Below are 26,907 nucleotides of genomic sequence, written 5' to 3'. Positions count from 1 at the left end.
ATTTATATATATGTATACAAAAGCTTTTCCAAATGCTTGATAAAGTCTTCAGAAAGAACATAAAAAAAAGAAGAGATGGAGAAATTGGAAAATATAACTGAATAAAATGAAAGAACTGAATATGAAATAGAAAAAGTGAAACAAACTAGATAAAAGATCATCATAGAGTCCAGTTGTTTTTAAACATGACTGCTCACTAGAAACCTATCAGGAGCTCTGAGGGGGAAAAAAGCAATACTTGAGCATTTTTATTTTTTAAAAGCTTCAAAGATAATTCTGATATGCATCTGGATTTTAGAAAATGATTACAGGGTTTTCTCTTAAATCCTAGTTTTGGTGATACAGAGCTGTATTATTTTTCTGTTGACCAATCATTAATACAATGGTATTAAGTGAGTAATAGCTACATAATCAAGGGCTTCCCTGGTGGCTCAGAGGGTAAAGCATCTACCTGCAAAGCAGGAGACCAAGGTTCTATCCCTAGGTCGGGAAGATCCCCTGGAGAAGGAAATGGCACCCACTCCAGTATTCTTACCTGGAGAATCCCATGGACAGAGGAGCCTGGCGGGCTACAGTCCATGGGTTTGCAAAGAGTCACACACGACTGAGTGACTTCACTTTCTTTCTTTCTTTCACTAGCTACATAATCACAAGAGTAAAAGATGTTCATCAGTTTTCACAATCAATATCCAGAGAAAAAGTAAAAGATAATTACAATTGAAGCCATAATGGGAACATGATTAATAATACAAAATAATTACATATAATTTAGGGGGTCAAATACCCACTCCAGTGTTCTCACCTGGAGAATCCCAGGGTCGGCAGAGCCCGGTGGGCGGCTGTCTTGTCTGTGGGGTCTCACAGAGTCAGCTATGACTGAAGCGACTTAGCAGCAGCAGCAGCAGGGGGTCAAGTAAAGTGATGTGGTAAGTGGAAGTGCATACATGCACATGTTCTCATCCACCCAGCCAGTCTAGGTCTTTTCGTTGGTGCAGTTAATCCTTCTACATTTAAGGTAATTATTGATATGTATGATCCGGTTACCATTTTTGTAGTTGTTTTGGGTTTATTTTCTATAGGTCTTTTTTTCTCTTGTGTTTCCTGCCTAGAGAAGTTCCTTTAACATTCATTGGTGGTGCTGCATTGTCTTAGCTTAGCTGGTCTGGCAAGTTTTTGATTTCTCCATCAAATCTGAATCAACATACTTAGATAGGTTTTGAATGTTGATATTTATATATCTATTTATATGCTGCTGCTACTGCATTGCTTCAGTCGTGTCTGACTCTGTGTGACCCCATAGACAGCAGCCCACTAGGCTCCTCTGTCCCTGGGATTCTCCAGGCAAGAATACTGGAGTGGGTTGCCATTTTCTTCTCCAAGATATCCACAAATGTGACAACTTAAAATATAATACAGTGAATTGAGGCAACTGCTGAGTTTTTGATGGATGTATGTTCATTTTGTGTATACATATGTGACTCAGTTTAAACGAGTAGTTTTGGACATTCACCTAGTGTTTCTTGTGGATGCAACTGAACATCAGTCAGTGAGAAAGTCACACGATGCTCCCCTGGATCTGGGTCTTGGGTCCACCTGCCAATAGGCCAGCACAATCTTCAGGACCTCTTGGGCCCTGGCCTGCCTACCAGCAAATTGACACCAGCTCCAAGACACATTGGGCCACTCAAAATCCATACCAGGATTCAGGCCCAGGCCACCATATGGACTGGGAGCCAGCCACGAGGGCTAGATGGTTGATAGTAGTCAGCCCACAACAATAGGACACATACAGCCCACATAGGGGACACCCCTAGAGCATATAGCTCTGGACACCAGATGGGAGTGCACTCCTGGGAAGCATAGGGTATCTCCTACAAAATGTCACTTCTCCAAGATTGGCAAATGTAACCAATCTACCAAATATATTGGGGAAAAAAAAAAAAAAAAAAGCAAATAAGGTGACAGAGGAATAAGTCCCCTGCCTCCCCCACCAAAAGTAACAAGATAAAACCCCAGAGGAGAAACAAGTATAGTGGAGATAAGCAATCTACCTAATAAACAATTCAAAGTAATGACTGTAAAGATGTACAAAAACTCAAGAGAATATTGGAATAGTTGGAAGTCTTCAACAAAGAGAAAATGCAGAGAAGAACCAGAGATGAAGAAAATAATAACAGCAATTTTAAAATACACTAGAATGAATCAATATCGGATTAAATGATACAGAGAAACAGATCAGTGAGCTGGAAGACAGAATAATGGAAATGACTGAAGCTGACCTGAAAAAAGAATGAATAAAAAGAAATGAGGATAGTTTACTATCATTCACATTTTAGGGGAAGGGTCCCAGAAGGAGAAGACACAAAGTAGAGGCAGAGAATATATTTGAAGATATAAAAGATGGAAATGTCTCTAAGAAGGAAGAGGAAGCAAACATCCAGATTAAGGAAGAACTGTGTCCTAAAAAAGATCAACCAAAAGAGTAACAGACCAGGACACATTATAGTTAAAATGTCAAAAATTAAAGAGGGAGTGGGACTTCCCTGGTGGTCCAGTGGTTGAGAGTCTGCTTTGCAGTTCAGAAGATATGGGTTTGATCCTTGATTGGGGAGCTAGGATCCCATATGCCACAGGGCAACTAAACCCATCCACATGCCAACTAAACCCACCCACATGCCACAACTAGTACCACAATGAAAGACGCCACATGTTGCAATGAAGATCCAGAGTGCCACAACTGGGACTTGATTCATCCAAATAAATATTACAAAAAAGAGGGAGTACTAAAAAGCAGCAAGGGAAAAGCAATAAGTTGCATGAAAGGAAGTTCCCATAAAGTTATCTGCTGACTTTTAAGCAGAGGTTGTGCAGGTGAGAAGGGAGTGGCACTATATATATAATGACACAAAAGGCAGAAAGCTACAACCAAACTACAACACACACCCATCAAGGCTTTCATTCAGATTTCATTCAAACTCATTGTCCACCAAAATAAGTTTTATAGACAAGTAAAAGCTAAAAGAGTTCAGCACCACCAAACCAGTTTTACAACAAATGTTAAAGGGACTTCTCTAAGTGAAAAAGAAAAAGCCATAGCTTCTGGTTTGAGATGGCAGAGTAGAAGGATGTGCACTCATCTCCTCCTGTGAGAGCGCTAAAATCTAGCTAGCTTTTGAACAACCATTAACAGGAGGACACTAGAACCCATAAAAAAAAAAAAAAATCCTATGTCCAAAGACAAAGAAGAAGCCACAGTGAGACGGTAGGGGCTGCAATCATGATAAAATAAAATTGCATACCCACCAGGTGGGCAACCCACAAACTGTAGAAAAATAATACCAAAGAAGTTCTCCAACTGCTGTGAAGGTTCTGAACCCCAAGTCAGGCTTCCTAGCCTGGGGATCCGACAAAGAGACTGAGAATCCCCAGGGAATCTGACCATGAAGTCCAGTGGATTTGATTATAGCACTTTCAAATGAGTAGGGGAAATATAGACTCCAGTCTTAGAGGGAACACACAAAATCTTTGCACACTAACATCCAGAGGAAAGAAGTAGTAACTCCAAAGGTGACTGAACCAAAACTACTTGCTAGTGTTGGAGGGTCTCTTGTGGAGGTGTGGGTTTGGCAGGGGTTCACCACGGATAAGGGCCCTGGCAGCACATCTGGGAAGGTACCCGTTGGCCCTATTGGAGGTTGCCATTAACCCTACCAGAGAGATTGTAGACCCCAGGGCTGGGATGCCTCAGGCCAAACAACTACCAGGGAGGGAGCCCAACCCTTCCCATCAGCAGAGAATTGGATTAAAGCTTTACTGAGCAAGGCCCTGCCCACCAGAACAAGAACCAGTTTTTCCCACTGCCAGTCCCTCCCATCAGGAAGCTTACACAAGCCTCTTAGCCTTATTCACCAGAGAGCAGACAGAAGAAGCAAGAAGACCAATAGCCCCACAGCAGCTAAAACAAAAACCACATTACAGAGTTAATCAGAATGAAAAAGCAGAAAGTTATGTCTCAGATGAAGGTACAAAATAAAACCTCAGAAAAATAACTAAATGAAGTGGAGATAGGCAACCTCCCAGAAAGAAAGAATTCAGAATAATGATAGTGAAGATAATCTAGGATCTCAGAAAAGCACTGGAGAAGATATAAGAAATACTTACTAAAGACCTAGAAGAAAAAAGAACAAACAAAGATGAATAATACACTGTGTTGAGCTGTGCTGAGTTGCTCAGTCATGTTGGACTCTTTGTGACCCCATGGACTAGCCATGCAGGTTCTTCTGTTACTGGGATCTCCAAGCAAAATACTGGAGTGGGTTGTCATGTCCTCCTCCAGGAGATTTTATTTTCCCAACCCAGGGATTGAACCCAGGACTACCCACATTGCAAGCAGATTCTTCACCATCTGAGCCACCAGGGAAGCCCAAGAATACTGGAATGTGTAGCCGATCCCTTCTCCAGGGGATCTTCCCAACCTAGGAATTGAACCAGGGTCTCCTGCATTGGAGGTAGATTCTTTACCAGCTGAGGTACCAGGGAAGCCTGAATAGAAGGAATCAATAGCAGAATAACTGAGGCAGAAGAACAGATAAATGATCTGGGGGACAGAATCATTGAAATCACTGCCTCAGAACAGAATACAGAAAAAAGAATGAAAAGAAATGAAGACAGCCTATGAGACCTCTGCTGCTGCTGTTTCTGCTGCTGCTGCTGCTAAGTTGCTTCAGTCATGTCCGACTCTGCGCGACCCCATAGACGGCAGCCCACCAGGCTCCCCTATCCTTGGGATTCTCTGGGACAACATTAAATGCACCAATATTTGCATTCCCAGAACAAGGAGAGAGAAAGGATCTGAGAAAATATTTGAAGAGACAATAGCTGAAAACTTCCTTAACATGGGAAAGACAATAGTCAACAAAGTCTAGGAAGAACAATTTTACAATGAATGCTGTCAAACTGACAAAGCTAAAAGACAAAAATATTGAATGTGATAAGGGAAAAATGACAACATACAAGGGAACTCCCATCAGGGTAACAGCTGATTTCTCAACAGAAACTCTACAAGCCAGAAGAGAATGGCTTTACAAATGGCTATATCGAAAGTGATATATTTGAAGTGATGAAAGGGAAGAGCCTACTACCAAGAATACACTACCCAGCAAGACTTTCATTCAAAAAAGTCAAGCAGTACATGTCAAAGTTGTCATTGTTCAGTCACTCAGTTACATCCGACTCTTTACGACCCCAAGGACTGCAGCATGCCAGGCTTTTCTCTTTCACCATCTTCCAGAGCTTGCTCAAACTCATGTCCATTGAGTTGGTGATGCCATCCAACCATCTCATCCTCTTTAGTCGCCTTCTCCTCCTGCCTTCAATCTTTCCCAGCATCAGGGTCTTTTCTAATGAGTCAGTTCTTTGCATCAGGTGCCAAAGTACTGGAGCTTCAGCATCAGTCCTTCCAGTGGATACTCAGGATTGATTTCCTTTAGGACTGACTGGTTTGATCTCCATGCAGTTCAAGGAACTCTGAAGAGTCTTCTCCAACACCACAGTTCAAAAGCATCAATTCTTTGGCACTCAGCCTTCTTTATGGTTCAACTTTCACATCCATATATGACTACTGGAAAAACCACAGCTTTGACTATATGGACCTTTGTTGGCAAAGTGATGTCTCTGCTTTTTAATATGCTGTCTAGGATGGTCGTAGCTTTTCTTCTAAGGAGCAAGTGTATTTTAATTTCATGGCTTCAGTCACTACAATGATTTTGAAAATGAAAAGCCCAAGAAAATGAAGTCTCTCACTGTTTCCATTTTGTCCCATCTATTTGGCATGAAGTGATGGGAATGGATGCTATGAATTGAGTTTTTTGAATGTTAAATTTTGAGCCAGACTTTTCACTCTCTTCTTTCACCTTCATCAAGAAGCTCTAGTTCTTCTTCACTTTTTACCATAAGGGTGGTGTGTATCTGAGGTAATTGTTATCTTTCCTGGCAATCTTGATTCCAGCTGTGCTTCAGATAGCCCCCCAGGCATTTCACATGATGTATTCTGCATATAAGTTAAATTTATATTAAAGAGAATTTTAATACTACTAATAATTTTAAAGAAATGAGAGAACGTGGTATCTCCTTAGCAACAAGCATAAGGGAATATACATCATAGACCATCAGAGACAGCACTGAAAAAAAATAAAGTCCTTCACTGGGACAATTTCAAGTGCTGCAAAGGTAATAAAAAGAGGGCCTAAAAGAACAGAAGCAGTAGGAAAACTGAGCATATATATTAAAGACCACACAGTGAAAAAATTAGAAACTTTCTCCACCAAGAGAAAGCACTACTCTATATATTCAAAAAGCTTAAATAAAAATTGCCATAGTCTGTAAGTTTGGGTCCTTCATGCTAGTATTGGCTAGTTTGCTGTTGTTTTGTCACTATAATGTGTCAAACTCTTTTGTGACCCAATGGACTATAACCCACCAGGTTCTCTGTCCATGGGATTTTCCAGGCAAGAATATTGGAGTGGGGTTGCCATTTCCTTCTCCAGTGGATCTTCCCAACGAGGGATTCAACCCATGCATTTCAGGCAAATTTTCTACCACTGAGCCCTGGTATCAAATAGTGCTAGTTCTGTAGGGCTAGAAACACAATTCTAGAGAGACTGTTACTTTCCTATCAGGATTTGGATGGTATTTTCACACTGTCTTTTGGCATTCATTATTGCTTTTTAAAATAACAGTATTGTCTTCCTTCTAGGAAGCCAGTCTTTTTCTCTCCAGTTGCTTTCAAGATCTTCTGTGTCTTTGAAACTTCACTTCACTATGCTGAGTCTAGGCATGGGTTTCATATTATTCATACTACTTGGAAATTGTTGGCCTTCTTAAATTTGTGGATTAGTATCATTGATAAATTCTGAAAAATTCTCAGTCATTCTCTCTTCAAATTGTGCCTCTATCCCATTCTCTCCTCTACTACTGATTCTTCAATTAAACATATGTTGGAGTGTCTCATTATATCCTTGTTATTGTTTAACTTTCTTTCACATTTTTTATTTTTCTCTTCTGCATTTGGATAACATGAATATTTCATTTCACTAACTCTCTCTTCACTTGTCTATATGCTTCTAGTCCCATTTATTGAGTTTTCAGCAGGTGGCAGAAATTAAAAACTAGTACAAGAGAACTATAAAACCAGAAAGCTAGCAACGTTAACATTTGAGTGACACCAGCAAAGACAATTCATTTAGTCATTTGTTATGGTCCCTTTATATAACTTGTCAGTATGGATTACCTCCTCTTCCCTGGTGGCTCAGACAGTAAAGACTCCTCCGGCAAAGCAGGGGATCTGGGTTTGATCCCTGGGTTGGGAAGATCCCCTGCAGAAGGGAACAGCTACTCACTCCAGTATTCTGGCATGGAGAATTTCATGAACAGAGGAGCCTGGCATGCTACAGTCTGTCCATGGGGTTGCAAAAGTTGCATATGACTGAGTGACTTTCATTTTTCTTTTTCATGGATTACCTCAGAGGCAAAGTATAAGCCAAGAATTTAAGTGCATGTAGTATGTTTGGGGTGTGATCTCAAAAAACACTGTTACGGAGTTGAAGATGTGAGAAAGGAAAGGAAGCATGCTAATAAAGGGCTATTAATATCAAGTAAGTTTACAATTTAAAGCAACTGAAGCTTAATACTTCTGAGGAGCTCTGGAAGAACAGAAGTGTTTCTACAACTTCAGAATGTATAAACATCACCTATTTTTTTCATTAAATTATTTCACCAAGAGAAAATCTAAACTAGTATTGTCTTTTGAGAAGTATGCTAAAATGTATTGGTCTTTTTTATTACATAAATCTGTACTTACTTTTGGAGAAGGCAATGGCACCCCACTCCAGTACTCTTGCCTGGAAAATCTCATGGATGGAGGAGCCTGGTAGGCTGCAGTCCATGGGGTCGTTAAGAGTCAGACACGACTGAGCGACTTCACTTTCACTTTCATGCATTGGACAAGGAAATGGCAACCCACTCCAGTATTCTTGCCTAGAGAATCCCAGGGATGGGGGAGCCTGGTGGGCTGCTGTCTGTGGGGTCACACAGAGTCAGACACGACTGAAGCGACTTAGCAGCAGCAGCAGTACTTACTTTCCTATCCAAATATATTTATCTCCCTAAAGAGTTAGTAACTGCAATGTTAGGTAATAGACCATAAAACTTCAGGGGTTCCAAGAGCACCCTCATATTTGATAGTTTGCTGGTAAGACTCAGAACTCACTGAAAGCTGTTATATTCACAGTTACAGTTTCTTATAGGGAAAGGAGATATTAAAACCAGCCCAGGTAAAAAGCACATAGGACAGAGTTTAAGAAAGTAATACAGAGCTAGAAGGCAATGGAAACCCACTCCAGTACTCTTGCCTGGAAAATCCCATGGACGGAGGAGCCTGGTAGGCTGTAGTCCATAGGGTCACGAAGAGTCAGACACTTACTGAGCGACTTCACTTTCACTTTTCACTTTCATGCACTGGAGAAGGAAATGGCAACCCACTCCAGTGTTCTTGCCTGAAGAATCCCAGGGATGGGGGAGCCTGGTGGGCTGCCATCTGTGGAGTCGCATAGAGTCGGACATGACTGAAGCGATTTAGCAGCAGTAGCAGTCTTCTACAAGTCATGGGGAGTGTTAATTTCCTGGTATCAATATCTGACAATACAAAGTACTGCCAAATGCAGATGCTCACATGAGCCTTGGTGTCGAGTCTTTCTTTGGCTCCATCACAGTGGCATGATTGACTGCCCACATGGCTGACTGCCGTGTGATCTTAAATCACACTATCTGGCTTGGTTCAAGGTCCCCAGGCAAACAAAGTTACTTCTATCAGGCATAACACTCCATGAGCTTAGAGATTACCTTACAAACCCAAAGGTAAAAAATCAAGATCTCTTATGAGGCAAATTTAAATCCTTTACTATACGGCATCTTACTTCCCTTTTACTGTGTGTAGTCATTACCCTATATTCTTATTCACTTCACTAAGCTTAACTGTCACATTATGATATTGATAAAAATGTAACTAAACATGGACTTTTGTAATGAATATGCTTTTAATAACTGGTAGACTTTCAACTGTATTGGAAAAAATCAATTTGTTTGATATTTGAAACCAATCTGATTCAAAGCTCAATCTTACTCTAATATCACCACTATAGTCTTCTTTTCCATATATAGGTCTTCTTTACTACAATATATAATATTTTGCAAAATAATGCTCAGGATAATCAATCCACTATGGAATACCTTTTATTGAATATCAGGATAATCAATATCCAGCCTTTTGAAAACGATCAATGTACATCAGATAATTATATTCCCCTTGCATGAGAGGATTACTATCCTTAAAATTACTTAAGAGTTCATTGTGTTCTCTGAGGCCAGAAAGAGAACTTCCTAAAACTAGCTAAAGCCTTGAAGACTGCTGCACTTTAAATATTAGTTTAGTGTTTCTAAATTATGTTTCAGATCACCTCTGCAAAACAAACTGTGGAGTGATATGTATAGGTATAAATGTAAAAATGAATTATCTAATCACTTTAACAGAAATCCCTATTTTATTTTTGCTAGATATCAAAATGCCCCTTGTTGGTCACTTTGTAACATACAGATGTCCATTTTCTAACGTGACTAGTGTCAACATTTAAAACCTTGACAACAAAAGTAAGTGTTATGTTGGAAACAAAGCCGATACTTTACAAATGAGAGATTCTAATATAGTATTTATGAAAATCTTATGTAATATTAAAATTAGTAAACATAAATAACTTTCCAATGTTGAATAATTCTTTTACGAAAGCATTGAAACATTTTTTTTTTACTCTTGAAGCAAAAAAACATTCCTTTGAATTAATATAAGCACCAACAAAAAAATTTTCTCCAAATTAGAAAAATATTTTATCTAAAAATTAATGCCAGAATTTTTAACAACAGTATAATGTTTAAGATAAGTAGCTAAGGAAATCTTATAATTAGGCTATAATACATATTTAATATTATTTAGTATTATTTTCTGTCTTAAATTCTTGGAAGAGAATATTTTTTGCAAAACATACAACTGTACTAAATTTTAAAATAAATGTAACAAAGAATTGTCAACTAAAAAATACAGTCACAACCTGAAAGTAGACACTTACTTTATTTGGTGGGAATGTTTAGGATTCTGAGCCCTGGAGACAGCATCTCAGTAGCTCTGAGAAAAGTGCTCCAAGAGGGCAAGAGGGGAAGTCATGCTATATGCAAGTGCAACAGAGGGAGCAGGCAGTTTGAACATCCAAGATCAGTATCAAGTTAAGGAATTTGGCATTCTATGTATGGGAAGATGCAAGTCTCTGGAATCACTGAATTCATTCCGTTCATATGCACCTCAGCTACCTCGGGCCAACCCTGTTTTGCTTCTTGCATTCCCCCAGCTCCTCAGCAGTCACCATGGGGAGTGGCAGCATCCACTGGATCCGTTTTGGGAGCCTTCATTCACATTTGGAGGTCAGAAAATGCTGATGACTGTGACATTTCTTGTTTATTAACATGGCAGGAGATATTTTCATTTCACAGAAGTAATAGTTAAACATTTTTAATCCATAAACAGCAGCATTTCATAATATAATAAATAATCAGCATAAGAATAATGGTAAATTTACATATATATTATTTTCTAAAAAATTTTAAGACATACTAAAGCTATTAAAAATACCTATGGGAAATTAAAGCATAAATTAGTAATACTAAAAAATAAATACATCTTCTGAATACTTTCATCTAGTTGCTTAGCTACAAAAATATTCTCATTCTTTATTATGTTAGTGAGATTCTAAACATTAAAACAAATGCAAAATCTCAGGTTAAGGTTTTAGAATATTAGTTGTTTCTAAGGATTTCCTGCCCTCCAGTGGTATCTGCCTTAACATTTTCATTGTACCTTTCAACATTACAAAAAGAAGACACCTCATTTCTACATTTACATTTTGAAATTATATCACATTGTATGGCAGCATCTAATTTTTCCTCCATTGTAAGTTCACCCTCTGTTTGTACCCATGCATCGCACCTTGCAACCTGTAGAATGCAGTTATTACTGGTTTTGCTTTCCAATATGTGTGCTGAATTACACTGAGACTCTGGGAACTGATGTATATTATTATTCACTGAGAACTGGTTAAAATTCTCATTTTGTTTATGAAATTTGGCATTGTTATTAATAACCTTATCACATGGAAATTTTTCCATGTTTTCTAAATAAAAATTATTAGTTGTTTCTTTGGCTTTGATGGATCTCCTATTTGAATCTTCAGTTTGATCTTCATCTTCTGATGGCTAGAAGAAATTAGTAATTTTGCTGTAAATGATGCTTACATTAAAAAAAAAATATTCAATCACTTCAAAGGAGAAATTCTTAAAATTCACATTATAGAAACTTCCCCCAAAAGAAAAGACTTTAATAGGTGGCACATCAACCTAGATTTTTTTTTTAATCAAGGTTATAGATTTTAAAATAGCATGACATAATATTAAGAATCTTTATATTAAAGGGCTTCCCTAGTAGCTCAGCTGGTGAAGAATCTGACTGCAATGCAGGAGACCTGGGTTCGATTCTTGGGTTGGGAAGATCCCCTGGAGAAGGGACAGGCTACCACTCTAGTATTCTTGGGCTTCCTTGGAGTCTCAGCTGGTAAAGAATCTACCTGCAACGTGGGAGACCTGGGTTCAATCAGGTGGGAAAATCAGGTGGCAGAATTAAGACCTGGGTTCAATCAATGTGGGAAAAGGGATAGACTACCCACTCTAGTATTCTTGGGCTTCTGTGGTAGCTCAGCTGGTAAAGAATCCACCTGCAATGTGGGAGACCTGGGTTCAATCCCTGGCTTGGTTCCCTGGAGAAGGTAACACTACCCACTCCAGTATACTGGCCTGGAGTCCATGGGGTTGCAAACAGTCGGACACAACTGAACAGCTTTCACTTTTTCACTTATATTAAAGATAGAAAAGCACTAAAAAGAGAAGACTTTTGTTTCTTATTAGTCCTCATAATCATAGGTGACATTATCCTACCTTTTCACTGAGATGAAATGATACAGAACATATACTCTTCAACTACTTTAAGAGCAGAGTAGAACTTTGAATTAAAAAGCTAACACATACAATTTAGTATTCACTCCTTGACTCTTTAAGTTAAAAAATATCTACATTGTATCTTTCATGGACTCAGTCTCAAGAAGACTTATTAAGAATAGCATCAGCTAACAGAAAAATATACAAAAGAAAAGTTAAATAGTACTAAATATAACAATCACTAGATAAAAAGTCAAATGTTAAGAATTTTTAATAGGCCTAGATTCAATTTAGTAACTTTAATTTTTCAACTTCAACAAAAATCTATCTTAATTACTAAACAAAATACTCTTTTTAATAAAAAAATTACTATATAAAATATTATTTTAGCTAAAAATAAAAAACAAAGTTAACATTAAAAAACCTAAAATGAAATATAAGCCTTAGCTGATGGGCACTAAAATAGGAAAAGTAAGCCCAATAAATAGTATTAAAACGGACAGGGCACAAATTAGAGAAAATAAAGATCAATACACGTACTCAAGAAATAAATATTGAGTTAGCATCTGCAATGTGAGTGAAGCAGACATGATTGCTGTCCTCTACATCACACACCTCAACAGAAGAATGTTGGATCCCATCAAAAAAAGATACCCCACATCTGGGGGCAAAGGAGAAGCCACAGCACGATGGTAGGAGGGGCAAAATCACACTTAAAATCACACCCCCTACAGACCAGAGATGTCAGAGGGCTCAAACAAACTTTGTGCCCACCAAGACCCAGAGACACCACAGAGACTGAGCCAAAACTGTGCTTGAGGGTTTCCTGCAGAGGTCAGCAGTAGACTGTTGGAGGTGCAGGGGCTCTGGGTGCAGCAGGCCTGGGTATGGCATAAGCCCTCTTGGAGGAGGTCACCATTAACCCCACCATAGATCCATCAGAACTTACAGGGGATTGGGAAACACAGTCTTGGAGGGCACAAACAAAAGCTTGTACACACCAGGACCCAGGAGAAAGGGGCAGTGACCCCACAAGAGACTGACCCAGATTTGGTCATGAGTGTCCAGGAGCCTCCAGTGGAGGCAGGAGTCAGCAGTGGCCTAGCTGCAGGGTTGGAGACACTGAGTGCAGCAGTTTCTGCATGGGACCTTTTGAAGGAGGTCTCCATTATCTTCATTACCTCCACCATAGTTTGGCCTCAGGTCAAGCAACAGGGAGGGAACACAGCCCCATCTATCAACAGAAAATTGGATTAAAGATTTACTGAGCATAGCCAACCCTTCAGAACAAGATACAGTTTCCCTCTCAGTCACTCTCTCCCATCAGGAAGCCTCCATAAGCCTCTTATCCTTCTCCATCAGTGGCAGTGCAGTGCAGTTCAGTCGCTCAGTCGTGTCCGACTCTTTGCAACCCCATGAATCGCAGCACGCCAGGCCTCCCTGTCCATCACCAACTCCCGGAGTTCATTCAGACTCAGGTCCATTGAGGTGGTGATACCATCCACCCATCTCATCCTCTGTCATCCCCTTCTCCTCCTGCCCCCAATCCCTCCCAGCATCAGAGTCTTTTCCAATGAGTCAACTCTTCGCATGAGGCAGCCAAACTACTGGAGCTTCAGCTTTAGAATCATTCCTTCCAAAGAAATCTCAGGGATGATCTCCTTCAGAATGGACTGGTTGGATCTCCTTGCAGTCCAAGGGACTCTCAAGAGTCTTCTCCAACATCACAGTTCAAAAGCATCAATTCTTTGGTGCTCAGCTTTCTTCACAGTCTAATTCTCACATCAGTACACGACCACTGGAAAAACCATAGTCTTGACTAGATGGACCTTTGTTGGCAAAGTAATGTCTCTGCTTTTCAATATGCTATCTAGGTTGGTCATAACTTTTCTTTCAAGGAGTAAGCGTCTTTTAATTTCATGGCTGCAGTCACCATCTGCAGTGATTTTGGAGCCCCCAAAAATAAAGTTTGACACTGTTTCCACTGTTTCCCTATCTATTTCCCATGAAGCGATGGGACCAGATGCTATGATCTTCATTTTCTGAATGTTGAGCTTTAAGACAACTTTTCACTCTCCTCTTTCACTTTCATCAAGAGGCTCTTTAGCTCTTCTTTGCTTTCTGCCATAAAGGTGGTGTCATCTGCATATCTGAGGTTACTGATATTTCTCCTGGCAATCATGATTCCAGCTTGTGCTTCATCCAGTCCAGCATTTCTCATGATGTACTCTGCATATAAGTTAAATAAGCAGGGTGACAATATACAACCTTGACGGACTCCTTTTCCTATTTGGAACCAGTCTGTTGTTCCATGTCCAGTTCTAACTGTTGCTTCCTGACCTGCATGTAGGTTTCTCAAGAGGCAGGTCAGGTGGTCTGGTATTCCCATCTCTTTCAGAATTGTCCACAGTTTATTGTGATCCACACAGTCAAAGGCTTTGGAATAGTCAATAAAGCAGAAATAGATGTTTTTCTGGAACTCTCTTGCTTTTTTGATGATCCAGCAGATGTTGGCAATTTGATCTCTGGTTCCTCTGCCTTTTCTAAAACCAGCTTGAACATCTGGAAGTTCACAGTTCACATATTGCTGAAGCCTAGCTTGGAGAATTTTGAGCATTACTTTACTAGCATGTGAGATGAGTGCAATTGTGTGGTAGTTTGAGCATTCTTTGGCATTGCCTTTCTTTGAGATTGGAATGAAAACTGACCTTTTCCAGTCCTGTGGCCATTGCTGAGTTTTCCAAATTTGCTGGCATATTGAGTGCAGACTGAAAACCACAATCACAGAAAACTAATCAATCTGATCACATGGACTGCAGCCTTGTTTAGCTCAGTGAAACTATGAGCCATGGCGTGTAGGGTCACCCAAGACAGACAGGGCATGTTGGAGAGTTCTGACACAAAGTGGTCCGCTGGAGAACCGAATGCCAAACCACTTCAGTATTCTTGCCTTGACCCCATGAATAGTATGAAAAGGCCAAAAGATAGGAAATTCCCCAGATCGATAGGTGCTGAGTATGCTACTGGAGATCAGTGGACAAATAACTCTAGAAAGAATGAAGAGACAAAGCCAAAACAAAAACAATACCAGTTGTGGATGTGACTGGCGATGGAAGTAAGTCTGATGTTATAAAGAGCAATATTGCATAGGAACCTGGAGTGTTAGGTCAATGAATCGAGGCAAATTAGGAGTGGTCAAACAAGAGATTGCAAGAGTGAACATTGAGATTTTAGTAATCAGAGAACTAAATGGACTGGAATGGGTGAATTTAACTCAGATGACCATTATATCTACTACTGTGGGCAAGAATCTTTTAGAAGAAATCGAGTAGCCATCACAGTCAACAAAAGAGTCTGAAATGCAGTACTTGGATGTAGTCTCAAAAACGACAGAATGATCTCTGTTCATTTTCAAGGCAAATCATTCAAAATCACATTAATCCAAGTCTATGCCCTTGAAATTAAAACACTCTTATTCCTTGGAAGGAAAGTTATGACCAACTTAGATAGCATATTAAAAAGCAGAGACATTACTTTCCCAACAAAGGTCTGTCTAGTCAAGGCTATGGTTTTTCCAGTGGTCATGTATGGATGTGAGAGCTGGACTGTGAAGAAAGCTGAGCACCGAAGAATTGATGCTTTTGAACTGTGGTGTTGGAGAAGCCTCTTGAGAGTCCCTGGGACTGCAAGGAGATCGAACCAGTCCATTCTAAAGGAGACCAATCCTGGGTGTTCATTGGAAGGACTGATGCTGAGGCTGAAACTCCAGTACTTTGGCCACCTCATGTGAAGAGTTGACTCATTGGAAAAGACCCTGATGCTGGGAGGGATTGGGGGCAGGAGAAGAGGACGACAGAGGATGAGATGGCTGGATGACATCACTGACTCAATGCACATGAGTTTGGGTGAACTCCAGGAGTTGGTGATGGACAGGGAGGCCTGGAGTGCTGTGATTCATGGGGTCACAAAGACTCAGACATGACCGAGCAACTGAACTGAACTGAACTGAACTGATGCCCTAACAAGTAATGCTGAAGAAGTTGAAGTTGAACAGTTCTATGAAGACCTACAAGACCTTCTAGAACTAACACCCAAAAAGATGTCCTTTTCATTATATAGGACTGGAATTCAAAAGTATGAAGGCCAGAGATACCTGGAGTAAGAGGCACATTTGTCCTGGAAGTACAAAACGAAGCAGGGCAAAGAGAATGAACTGGTCTTAGCAAACACCCTCTTCCAACAACACAAAAGATGACTCTACACACAGACATCACTAGATGGTCATTACTGAAATCAGAGTGATTATATTCTTTGCAGTCAAAGATGGAGAAGCTCTATACCGTCAGCAAAAACAAGACAGGGAGCTGACTATGGCTCAGATAATGAACTACTTATTGCAAAATTAAGATTTAAATTGAAGAAAGTAGGGAAAAGCACTAGACCATTCAGGAATGACCTAAATAAAATCCCTTACACTTATACAGTGGAAGTGACAAACAGATTCAAGGGATTAGATTTGACAGACTGCCTGAAGAACTATGGACGAAGGTTTGTGACACTGTACAGGAGGCAGTGATCAAGACCATCCTCACGAAAAAGAAATGCAAAAAGCAAATGGTTGACTGAGGAGCTAAGAAAAGAAGAGATGTGAAAGGCAAAGGAGAAAAGAAAATATATACCCATTTGAAAGCAGAGTTGCAAAGAATAGCAAGGAGAAATAAGAAAGGCTTCCTCATTGATCAATGCAAAGAAATAGAGGAAAACAATAGAATGGGAAAGATTAGAGATCTCTTCAAGAAAATTAGAGATACCTAAGGAACATTTCATGCAAAGATGGGCACAAAAAAGGACAGAAATGATATGGACCTAAGAGGAGCAGAAGATATTAAGAAGAGGTAGCAAGAATACACAGAAGAACTATACAAAAAAGATCTTCATGACCCAGATAACACCATGGTGTTCTTTTGGCAAAACTCTGTTAGCCTTTGACCTGCTTCATTTTGTACTCCAAGGCCAAACTTGTCTGTACCTCCAAGTAGCTCTTTACTTCCTACTTTTGTATTCTAGTCCCCTATGATGAAAAGGACATTTTTTTTTTTTTGGTGTTAGTTCTAGAAGAATAGCAATGAGAGATAAGAAAGCCTTCCTAAGTCATCAGTGTAAAGAAATAGAGGAAAATAATAGAATGGGAATAATTAGAGATCTCTTCAAGAAAATTAGAGATACTAAGGGAACATTTCATGCAAAGATGGGCACAATAAAGGACAGAAATGGTATGGACCTAACATAAACAGAAGCTGTTAAGAAAAGATGGCAAGAATGCACAGAAGAATTATACAAAAATGATCTGAATGACACAGCTAACCATGATGGTGTGATCACTCACCTAGAGTTCCACATCCTGGAATGTGAAGTCAAGTGGGCCAGAGGAAGCATCACTATGAACGATGCTAGTGGAGGTGATGGAATTCCAGTGGAGCTATTTCAAATTCTAAAAGATGATGTTGTGAAAGTGCTGCACTCAATATGTCAGCAAATTTGGAAAACTCAGCAGTGCCCATAGGACTGGAAAAGGTCAGTTTTCATTCCAATCCCAAGGAAAGGCAATGCCAAAGAATGCTCAAACTACCACAAAACTGCACTCATATCACATGCTAGCAAAGTAATGCTCAAAATTTTCCAAGCCAGGCTTCAGCAATACGTGAACTGTGAACTTCCAGATGTTCAAGCTGGTTTTAGAAAAGGCAGAGGAACCAGAGTCAAATTGCCAACATCTGTTGGATCATCAAAAAAGCAAGAGAGTTCCAGAAAAACATCTACTTCTGTTTTATTGACTATGCCAAAGCCTTTGACTGTGTGGATCACAACAAACTGTGGAAAATTCTGAAAGAGATGGGAAATCCAGACCACCTGACCTGCCTCCTGAGAAATCTGTATGCAGGTCAAGAGGCAACAGTTAGAACTGGACATGGAACAACAGACTGGCTCCAAATCAGGAAAGGAGTATGTCAAGGCTATACACTGTCACACTGCTTATTTAACTTATATGCAGAATACATCATGTGAAATGCTGGGTTGGGTGAAGCACAAGCTGGAATCAAGAAATATCAATAACTGGGAAAAATATCAATAACCTCAGAAATGCAGATGACACCACCCTTATGGCAGAAAGCAAAGAAGAGCTAAAGAGCCTCTTGATGAAAGTGAAAGAGGTAAGCAGAAAAAGTTGGCTTAAAACTCAACATTCAGAGAACTAAGATCATGCATCCAGTCCCATCACTTCATGGCAAATAGATGCGGAAACAGTGGAAACACTGAGAGACTTTTCTTGGGCTCCATAATCACTGCAGATGGTGACTGCCGCCATGAAATTAAAAGATGCTTGCTCCTTTGAAGAAAAGCTATGACCAACCTAGACAGCATATTAAAAAGCAGAGACATTATTTTGCCAGCAAAAGTCTGTCTAGTCAAAGCTAAGGTTTTTCCATTAGTCATATATGGATGTGAGACTTGGACTATAAAGAAAGCTGAGCACTGAAGAACTGATGTTTTTGAACAGTGGTGTTATTGGAGAAGACTCCTGAGGGTCCCTTGGACTGCAAGGAGATCTAGCCAATCCATCGTAAAGGAAATCAGTCTTTAATCCCACTGGAAGGATTGATGCTGAAGCTGAAACTCCAATCCTTTGGCCACCTGATGCGAAGAACTGACCTACTGGAAAAGACCCGGATGCTGGGAAAGAATGAAGGCAGGAGGAGAATGGGATGACAGAGGAAGAAATGGTTGGTTGGCATCACCGACTTGATGGACATGAGTTTGAGTAAGCTCTGGGAGCTGGTGATGGACAGCGAAACTGGTGTGCTTCAGTCCATGGGGTTACAAAGAGTTGGACACCACTGAACAACTGAACTAACTGACAGCACACACTCTTGTATGTGGAAAGGATGTTCATCACATAATTACAATTATAAGTTGAAAAAACATTATGAAGAGCAAGTATGAAGTATTATAAGAACATATCTAAGGGGCCTTATTTAGATTGAAAAGTCAAGGAGGGGCTTCAAAAGCACTGTTTAAGCTGATACCTAACAGAATATATTAATATAAATGTCCTGAAGCAGAAAAGAGACCACTCAGCTAAGCAAGTCGCATGTCAATGTGTGGTGAGAGAGGAACACTACAAGTTGGAAATGTAGGCAGAAGCTATATCACACAGGGTTGAGGCCACTGTAAGTAGTTTAGATTCTAAAGCAAAAGAGGAATCCACTGAATAATCAAACACAGGAATAACATTATTCAGTTTAAGCTTTCAAAAAATCATAATGATTGCTAACTGGAAAAAAAGTAGGGCAAGAGTGGAAGTAGATCTCTTGAGCAACAACCATAATAATTTAAGAACAAGATGATGATACCTTAGACTAGTGTACTGACACTTAGTAGGTGAGAGAAGTAGATAAATATGCAATTTATTTTGCAGGTAGAATTGACTGGATAAAGTGATGAAATGAATATGGTTAGGAAGGCAGGTGAGACTGAGATGCCAAACTAAAGTTTCTGGCAACAACTGCGTGGGTAGAAAACTACCCCCTCAGTTCAGTTCAGTCGCTCAGGAGTGTCCCACTACTGATCTACTAATATGAGAACTATCAGGAAAACTGATATAAGGAGATTAGGGGCTGTTCAGCTTTTTGTGAAATATCTAAGAAGATATGCAGTAAGAAATTGGATACTTAATTAAGGATCTCAGCTGAATTCATAAAGTTGAGAATTATCACCAACCAGGCAATAGTATAAAAAGTCACTGGAATATGTAACATCATCTAGAATTTGGAGTGTAGGTTAAGAGAAGAGAAGGGTCCTGAAGCAAACCCTAAACTACAATTTATATACAGGGAAAGGTGGAAGAGAAGTGGGCAAAGGCATAAAGTGGCATACAAAGAGGTATGAAGGAAACTAAGATAGTGTGCATCACAAAAGCAAAGAGAAGAAAATGTTTCAAGAAAAGGAAATAATTCTATTAACATGGCTAGAAAATCTTGTAAAATAAAAACTGAAAACTGCCCGATGAATTTGGCACCATTAGAGGTCACTAGTGTCCTTCCTTGGCAAGAGCAGTTTGGATAGCAAGCTAGAGACAAAAGGTAGATGAAAAGAAGGAAAAATTAATGGAGAACTCCATTTAAACATGTGATTTGTGAGACATCCACTCAGAATATGATGCAACTCCAATTATTCAGATTATAGTTCCCACTCAGCACTAAACATGTCACTCCCATTATTCAGATTATATTTTATAGTTTTCTTTATATAAGCCTTGAGACTTTCTCTTTGTATGTATTATTGGTTGTTTAAGGTTTTCAATTATTGTGAATGGGTTCTTCTAAAAACTCTTAAAAGAAACACACATTTACTATATATATATATACACACACACACACACATATCTTAATATGAGTGTTTTGTAAATAACAATGAACATGTTATAAACATGAATGTATGATGCTTCATAAACATAAATGAATGATGCTTACATTTTAATTTACATTCTTAATATTTTCACGTTAATTTACATTTATTTTCACTATTATCTCAACTTTTTTTTCACAATGAAAAGGTAAACTATAAGAAATACAAATTATCCTAAATTAGTACAGCATATGTTAACAAGCAAAAAAAGAACATAACTTACCATCTCTGAACTAGAATTGAAACAACTACTATCTGTTGGCCTTGGAGAGTAACTGGAAGACTGACTACTCTGTGAAGAATTAAGATCTGAAAAAAAGATTTAATTTTCCAAGTTTATTAAGGTACCATATATTTGCTAATTTCTGAAGACTAATATCTATTAATATATACACAGGCAGAAAATAGCTGTTGGTAAATAAGTTCAGTTAACATACTACAGAACATTTTAAAAGTTAAAATTTTGGATATGTGGCAGCTTGCATTTGACAGGGTATTTTGGATTTATTCTCCATGTATCTGCCTTCCAATGCAAGACGTGGGTTCTATCATTGAGTTAGGAAGATCCTCTAGAGAAGGAAATGACAACCCATTCCAGTATTCTTGTTTGGGACATCCTACGTATAAAGGAACCTGGTGGGCTATAGTCCATGGGGTCGCAAGAGAGTTGGACACGACTTAGTGACTAAAACAACAATAACAACAAAACGTGTATTTACAAGTAAAACAAGGGGAGGAAACATAAGGGAAGAAACGAGAACAGAGAAATTAAACATTTTTTTTCCCAATATAATGAAGCTTTATGAACAAACAAAATGTCAGTCCACAGGAAGAAGGATAAGCCAAGGTACCAGACATTTGCTAGTTTAGTAAATGAAACTTCATCATACAACTGATTGATATTTAACCTATGATTTCATAACTGTAGAATTTTAAAGCTATTTGTGAATTCAAAATTAATATAAAAATATATCTTTTGACATTTGATGACTGTAACACTTAAATTTATTTTTTTTAAAACAGTATTTCAAAAATTAACTCAAAGCACCTGGTATGTTATTCATTATCTGCTTAATATGTTCTCTTATGATTCTAAGAAAAGTTTAAAAATGGGCCTCATAAGTAGGTCATGACTCCCTAGAACGCATAAATACAATACTATATATAGATGAGCAGTAGGTTCAACCATTCCTCTTCTTGCTTGTAAAAGTGACTTTGCTATTTAAAAAAAGCAAAAGATAATGGAATGTGGTGCAACAACATAAATAAATCACATGCTCTCCTATATACAGCAGACCATGACTACTATTCATACCTCAGACTGGATTTGGCGCCTTCTGTAACAGAACCTGTCAGTCAGCTGAGGTAGAGAGAACTTAGGTACTCAGTTCATCATTCTAAAAGGAATGTACATCCTCACAAAGGTTCTTCTTAACAGTGGAAAGCAGAGAGTAGAGAGCAGAAGAGTAGGATTTTACTAACAACATGAACTAAGTGTATTCCCCCACAATAAGGTCCATTCAATTCATAAGTACAGTAAACCCACAGTTATTAGTAGAGAAGAAAAATGTCTATTAAGTGAATGTAGATTAAAATGTAAATTCAAGACTTGAGTTATTAAGGCACTGTAATAGTTTTTAGGAATACATGGCCATAATGCTCAAAGGACTCAGCATTTTGAGATGAGGAAAAACAGTTTTTAAAAATAGTCACAAAGTTAGCTGCAACAATAAAAGTGATAGAAGATACAAAAGCAGTAGATACCTAAGTGTGATGAGTTCTAGGGAAAGAGATTTGGTGACTAGTAATAAAGAAAGCACAAGATAAAGAATAGGTTTTATAAGATGAATAAGCAAGTTCCCAAAAGACAAGATGAAAAATAGTATATGTGATGGGGGAAAAGAAAGTGTAGAAGTGCGCTTTAATACTAAGGAAATTTTAGACTGTCTACCAAGGCATCTAATTGGGGATTAATTAAACAACGGTAAAATGGATGAAAACATAGATCATTGGGAGATTAACTCAACAACCAAGTTATGAGGTGATGAAGATCTGCAATAAAACAGTGAGATTTGGTTGAAGAGGCAAGTGGTCCAAATTTCAAGACAGTTTTTAAATACCCTCAATTTTTACTATAAACTTAAAAAAATTCTGGCAATCTGATAGAACATTAATTCCAAAATGTTAGAAAGATTACACATGCACATACACACACATATATTATATAGGCCAATCTTACCAACAGCATCAATGCAAAAATTGTATATGAGTTAAAAATTTTAAAATATAAAATTAAAAATAAGACAAGTAAACTTAATCATAAAGCATCATGATTTGGTGGGATTTATTTTAGGAATGCTAGGATGGTCCATATCACAAAATCCTTTGGCAAAATTCACTGTCTTAAAAGACCTACACAACAATTATATATCACCTCACACCCATTAAAATGGCCACTTATTGAAAAAAATGAAAATAATAAGCGTTGGTACAGATTTCAAGAAACTGGAACCCTGGTGCATCATTGCTGGGAATGCACAAAGGTATAGCTGATATGGAAAACAGAGGACTCCATGCTTCCACTATAGAGGGCACAGGTTCAGTCCCTGGTTGGGGTATTAAGATCCCACTTGCTACGTGGTCTTTTTTCCCCCCAAGAAAACCCTTTTCCTTGGAGTTACACAGTTGATTTTAAAGTTATATATAAAAATAATCAAAACTAACCAGAAAAATCTTTAAAAAGCGCAAAGGGAGGTGTAACTCTTAGAAATTAAACATTGATTTCGCTGTTTAATTGCTAAGTTGTGTCTGATTCTTTCACAACCACATGGACTGTAGCCCGCTAGGCTCCTCTGTTCCTGGGATTTCCCAGTAAGAATACTGGAGTGGGTTGCCATTTCTTTCACAGTATAAAGTAATTATAATAAAAATAATGTGATATTAGCACATGTGAAATAGGAAGCTCAATGGAATGGTAAAGAAAGCCCCAGAACAGACTAAAGTATATATGGAAAGTTGACACAAGAAGGTAGTATTACAAATACCTAGGAGAAAGATGCATTTTTTAAAAACTTGAATCAGGATAAACTCCTAAATCAGGATAAATTCTCAGTGCAAAAAAATACAATATCATACCAATACTAGAAGAAAATATAAGAGAATTCATTTGTAACCAGGGAGTGTGATGAGTTTTTCTAATTAAATCCAAAAGTATAAAAGATAAGATTGATAACATTAACTACATAAAAAATGTTTAGCCTTTTGCAAGGCAGGAGATACCATAAGCAAAGTAAAAACAAACAAATCGAAAATTAATAATAAACTAGGTGAAAATATTTGTGACACATCACAAAGAGCTAGATCTCTTTAATATATAAAGAACTCTTAAATATCAAGAAAAACATGTAAAAACTCAATGCTCCTAAGGATGCAAATGACATTCACAGAAAAAAGAAAAAATCACAAATAACCATTACACATTTTTAAAAGATGCTAAACTTCACTCAAGGAAAGGAAGTACAAACTGAAACTTCCATCTCTCTCTTTTTATAAGATTCTAAAAAATTCCAAAGTTAGACTACAATCACTATTAGTGAGGCTGTGGAATAAAAATCACATTTATGATAGGATTGCAAAATGATGCAATGGGGAATTCAGCAATCTCTATCAAAAACAGATTTTGGTAATAACTATCAAAAAAAAAAAAAAGGCACAAAAACTCCACAATGTATCTCCTCTTTCATTCAGCAATCCCATTTCTAGAAATTATCCTGGAATCTACCTCTACAATTAACAAATGTGTGCTCAAAGTTGTTCACTGAACATTGCAAAAATGAGATACCAGGAATCAGTTCAAATGCCCAGCAACAGGGCACTGTCTGAGTAAACTATAGATCATCCACATAATGGATTACTAAATGGACATAAATAAAGGGTTAATAAATGCCTAATACTGATATAAGGAAACCTACAGAAAATTTATTAAATAAATCCATTTAATTTATGTATAAAACACACTGTATTAAGATATCCTACATTACATTTAGAGTGAGAAGGGCAGGTGAACAAGACACACATATATGTGCATTTATACACTTTTAGGCTTTATTTTGGGCTTTCCTGGTAGCTTGGCTGGTAAAGAATCCACCTGCAAAGCAGGAGACCCTGGTTCAATTCCTGGGTCAGAAGATCCCATTGAGAAGGGATAGGTTACCCACTCCAGTATTCCTGGGCTTCCCTGGTGGCTCAGACAGTAAAGAATCCCCCTGCAATGTTGGAGACCTGGGTTCAATCCCTGGGTTGGGAAGATCCCCTGGAGGAGTCATGACAACCCACTCCAGTATTCTTGCCTGGAGAATCCCCATGGACAGAGGAGCCTGGCAGGCTACAGTCCATGGGATTGCAGACAGCTGGACATGACTGAGTGACTAAGCACAGCAGAGTGCATATCATATGAACTAGCCAATTCTACTTCTAGAAATAAATCCTAGAAGAATTTTTTATATACGTGTGCTAGGAGAAGTGTCAAAATTTGCTAAAGTAGCATTGTTTATCATAGCAAAATATTCGAAACAACTTAATAATCATTGCCGAAGATGTATAAATTGTGTTACATTCATACAATAGAAGGCTGTATAGCAGAAAATAAATGATGAAATGTATTAAAGTCACAAGTGTCAGCGTGATTGAATCTCAAAACATATTTCTAGGTGAACACACACACACAAAAATAAGTCACAGAAAAATATAGAGATTTTGCCTCAATTTGTCATAGAAAGCTCCAAACCAAGCAGTCGGAAAACTACATGCTAAGTCACCTCAGTCGTGTCCGACTCGGTGCGACCCCATAGACGGCAGCCCACCAGGCTCCCCTGTCCCTGGGATTCTCCAGGCAAGAATATTGGAGTGGGTTGCCATTTCCTTGTCCAATGCATGAAAGTGAAAAGTGAAAGTGAAGTCGCTCAGTCGTGTCCGACTCTTAGTGACCCCATGGACTGCAGCCTACCAGGCTCCTCCGTCCATGGGATTTTCCAGGCAAGAGTACTGGAGTGGGGTGCCATTGCCTTCTCCGAAAGTCTACATGTGCTATCATAAAAACCAAATTCAGGATAATAGTTGCCTCTAGAAGGCAGGATAGGAAATACAATGGAGAAGGTATTCAAAAGTATTATGTATTATTTTTATTTTTTTTTTACTTTTTTTTAAAATATAAATTTATTTAATTGGAGGCTCATTACTTTATAATGTTGTATTGGTTTTGCCATACATCATCATGAATCCACCACAGGTGTACACGTGTTCCCCATCCCAAAGCCCCCTCCCACCTCCCTCCCTGTACCATCCCTCCAAGTCATCCCAATGCACCAGCCCCAAGCATCCTGTATCCTGCATCGAACCTGGACTGGCGATTCGTTTCATTTATGATATTATACATATTTCAATGCCATTCTCCCAAATCATCCCACCCTTTCCCTCTCCCACAAACAAGGGAAAAAAAAGGTATATTTTTTAAAAATCATTCACTAAGCAGTACATATATGTTATACATACTCATCTTGTACAACATTTTGTAAAAGATGAAGTTAATTTTAAGGGGCCAATTATGCAATATATTCTAAGATACTTATAAAATACATTTGCTGGCAAAACTCTAAGAAAAAAAACAAAACTTAAAGTTTAACTGATTTCTGGGGATTTCTCCTTGGTGGTCCGGTGATTGAGTCCAGACTCACAGTGCAGGGGGTCTGAGTTTGGTTAGGGAACTAGACACCACATGCCACACTAAAAGATCCTGTGTGCTACAACTAATTCTGGAACACCCAAATTAAAAAAAAAAAAAAAAGATTCAAAATTTAACTGATTTCTGTTAAAATGTTATTTTTAAAAGAATAAAATTCACTTATAGTTACACTGACAAGTTTTCCTAGTAGATGTTGTCCCATCTTTGAAAGAACACATTCCTCCTTCTTCTATCAGAATCTAGAAGAAAAACAGAATTTTAACAGCTCCCAAGTATATACCATAATATCTACTTATAGCTACCTTTTAACCACACCGATTCAACTTATAGCACTCATCTTTCATATTACTTTAATTGAACAAAGATGATTATAAAACTGCAAAGAAAAATTTACCTGTGATGAACAGTAACTGAAACAAAATTTAAATTGGTTTAGAAACAGAAAGCAACAGAACCCAGGTCTCCTGCATTGTAGGCAGACGCTTTACCCACTGAGCCACCAGGGAAAAATTCACCTTCAAGGCAGGAGACAAGGTTTCTATCCCTGGGTCAGGAAGATCCTCTGGAGAAGAAAATGGCAACCCACTTCAGTATTCTTGCCTGGGAAATCCCAT

At 38.5% G+C, this 26,907-nt stretch overlaps 1 protein-coding gene across 1 annotated transcript in view; it reads right to left on the bottom strand.

Moving 5' to 3' along the window:
* Positions 1-10,665: 10,665 nt before the first annotated feature.
* CUNH12orf40 (chromosome unknown C12orf40 homolog) overlaps positions 10,666-26,907 on the bottom strand; it is a 95,339-nt gene continuing 79,097 nt past the window's right edge. Inside the window, 3 exon segments of the mRNA XM_040233493.1 lie at positions 10,666-11,352; positions 20,777-20,862; positions 26,469-26,532. Coding sequence (XP_040089427.1) covers positions 10,897-11,352; positions 20,777-20,862; positions 26,469-26,532 — 606 coding nt within the window. The 3' untranslated portion in view covers positions 10,666-10,896.

The sequence above is a fragment of the Oryx dammah genome, unplaced genomic scaffold, assembly GCF_014754425.2.
Source record: "Oryx dammah isolate SB20612 unplaced genomic scaffold, SCBI_Odam_1.1 HiC_scaffold_29, whole genome shotgun sequence".
Lineage (NCBI taxonomy): Eukaryota > Metazoa > Chordata > Mammalia > Artiodactyla > Bovidae > Oryx > Oryx dammah.
This window is presented reverse-complemented; position numbering and strand designations above follow the sequence as displayed.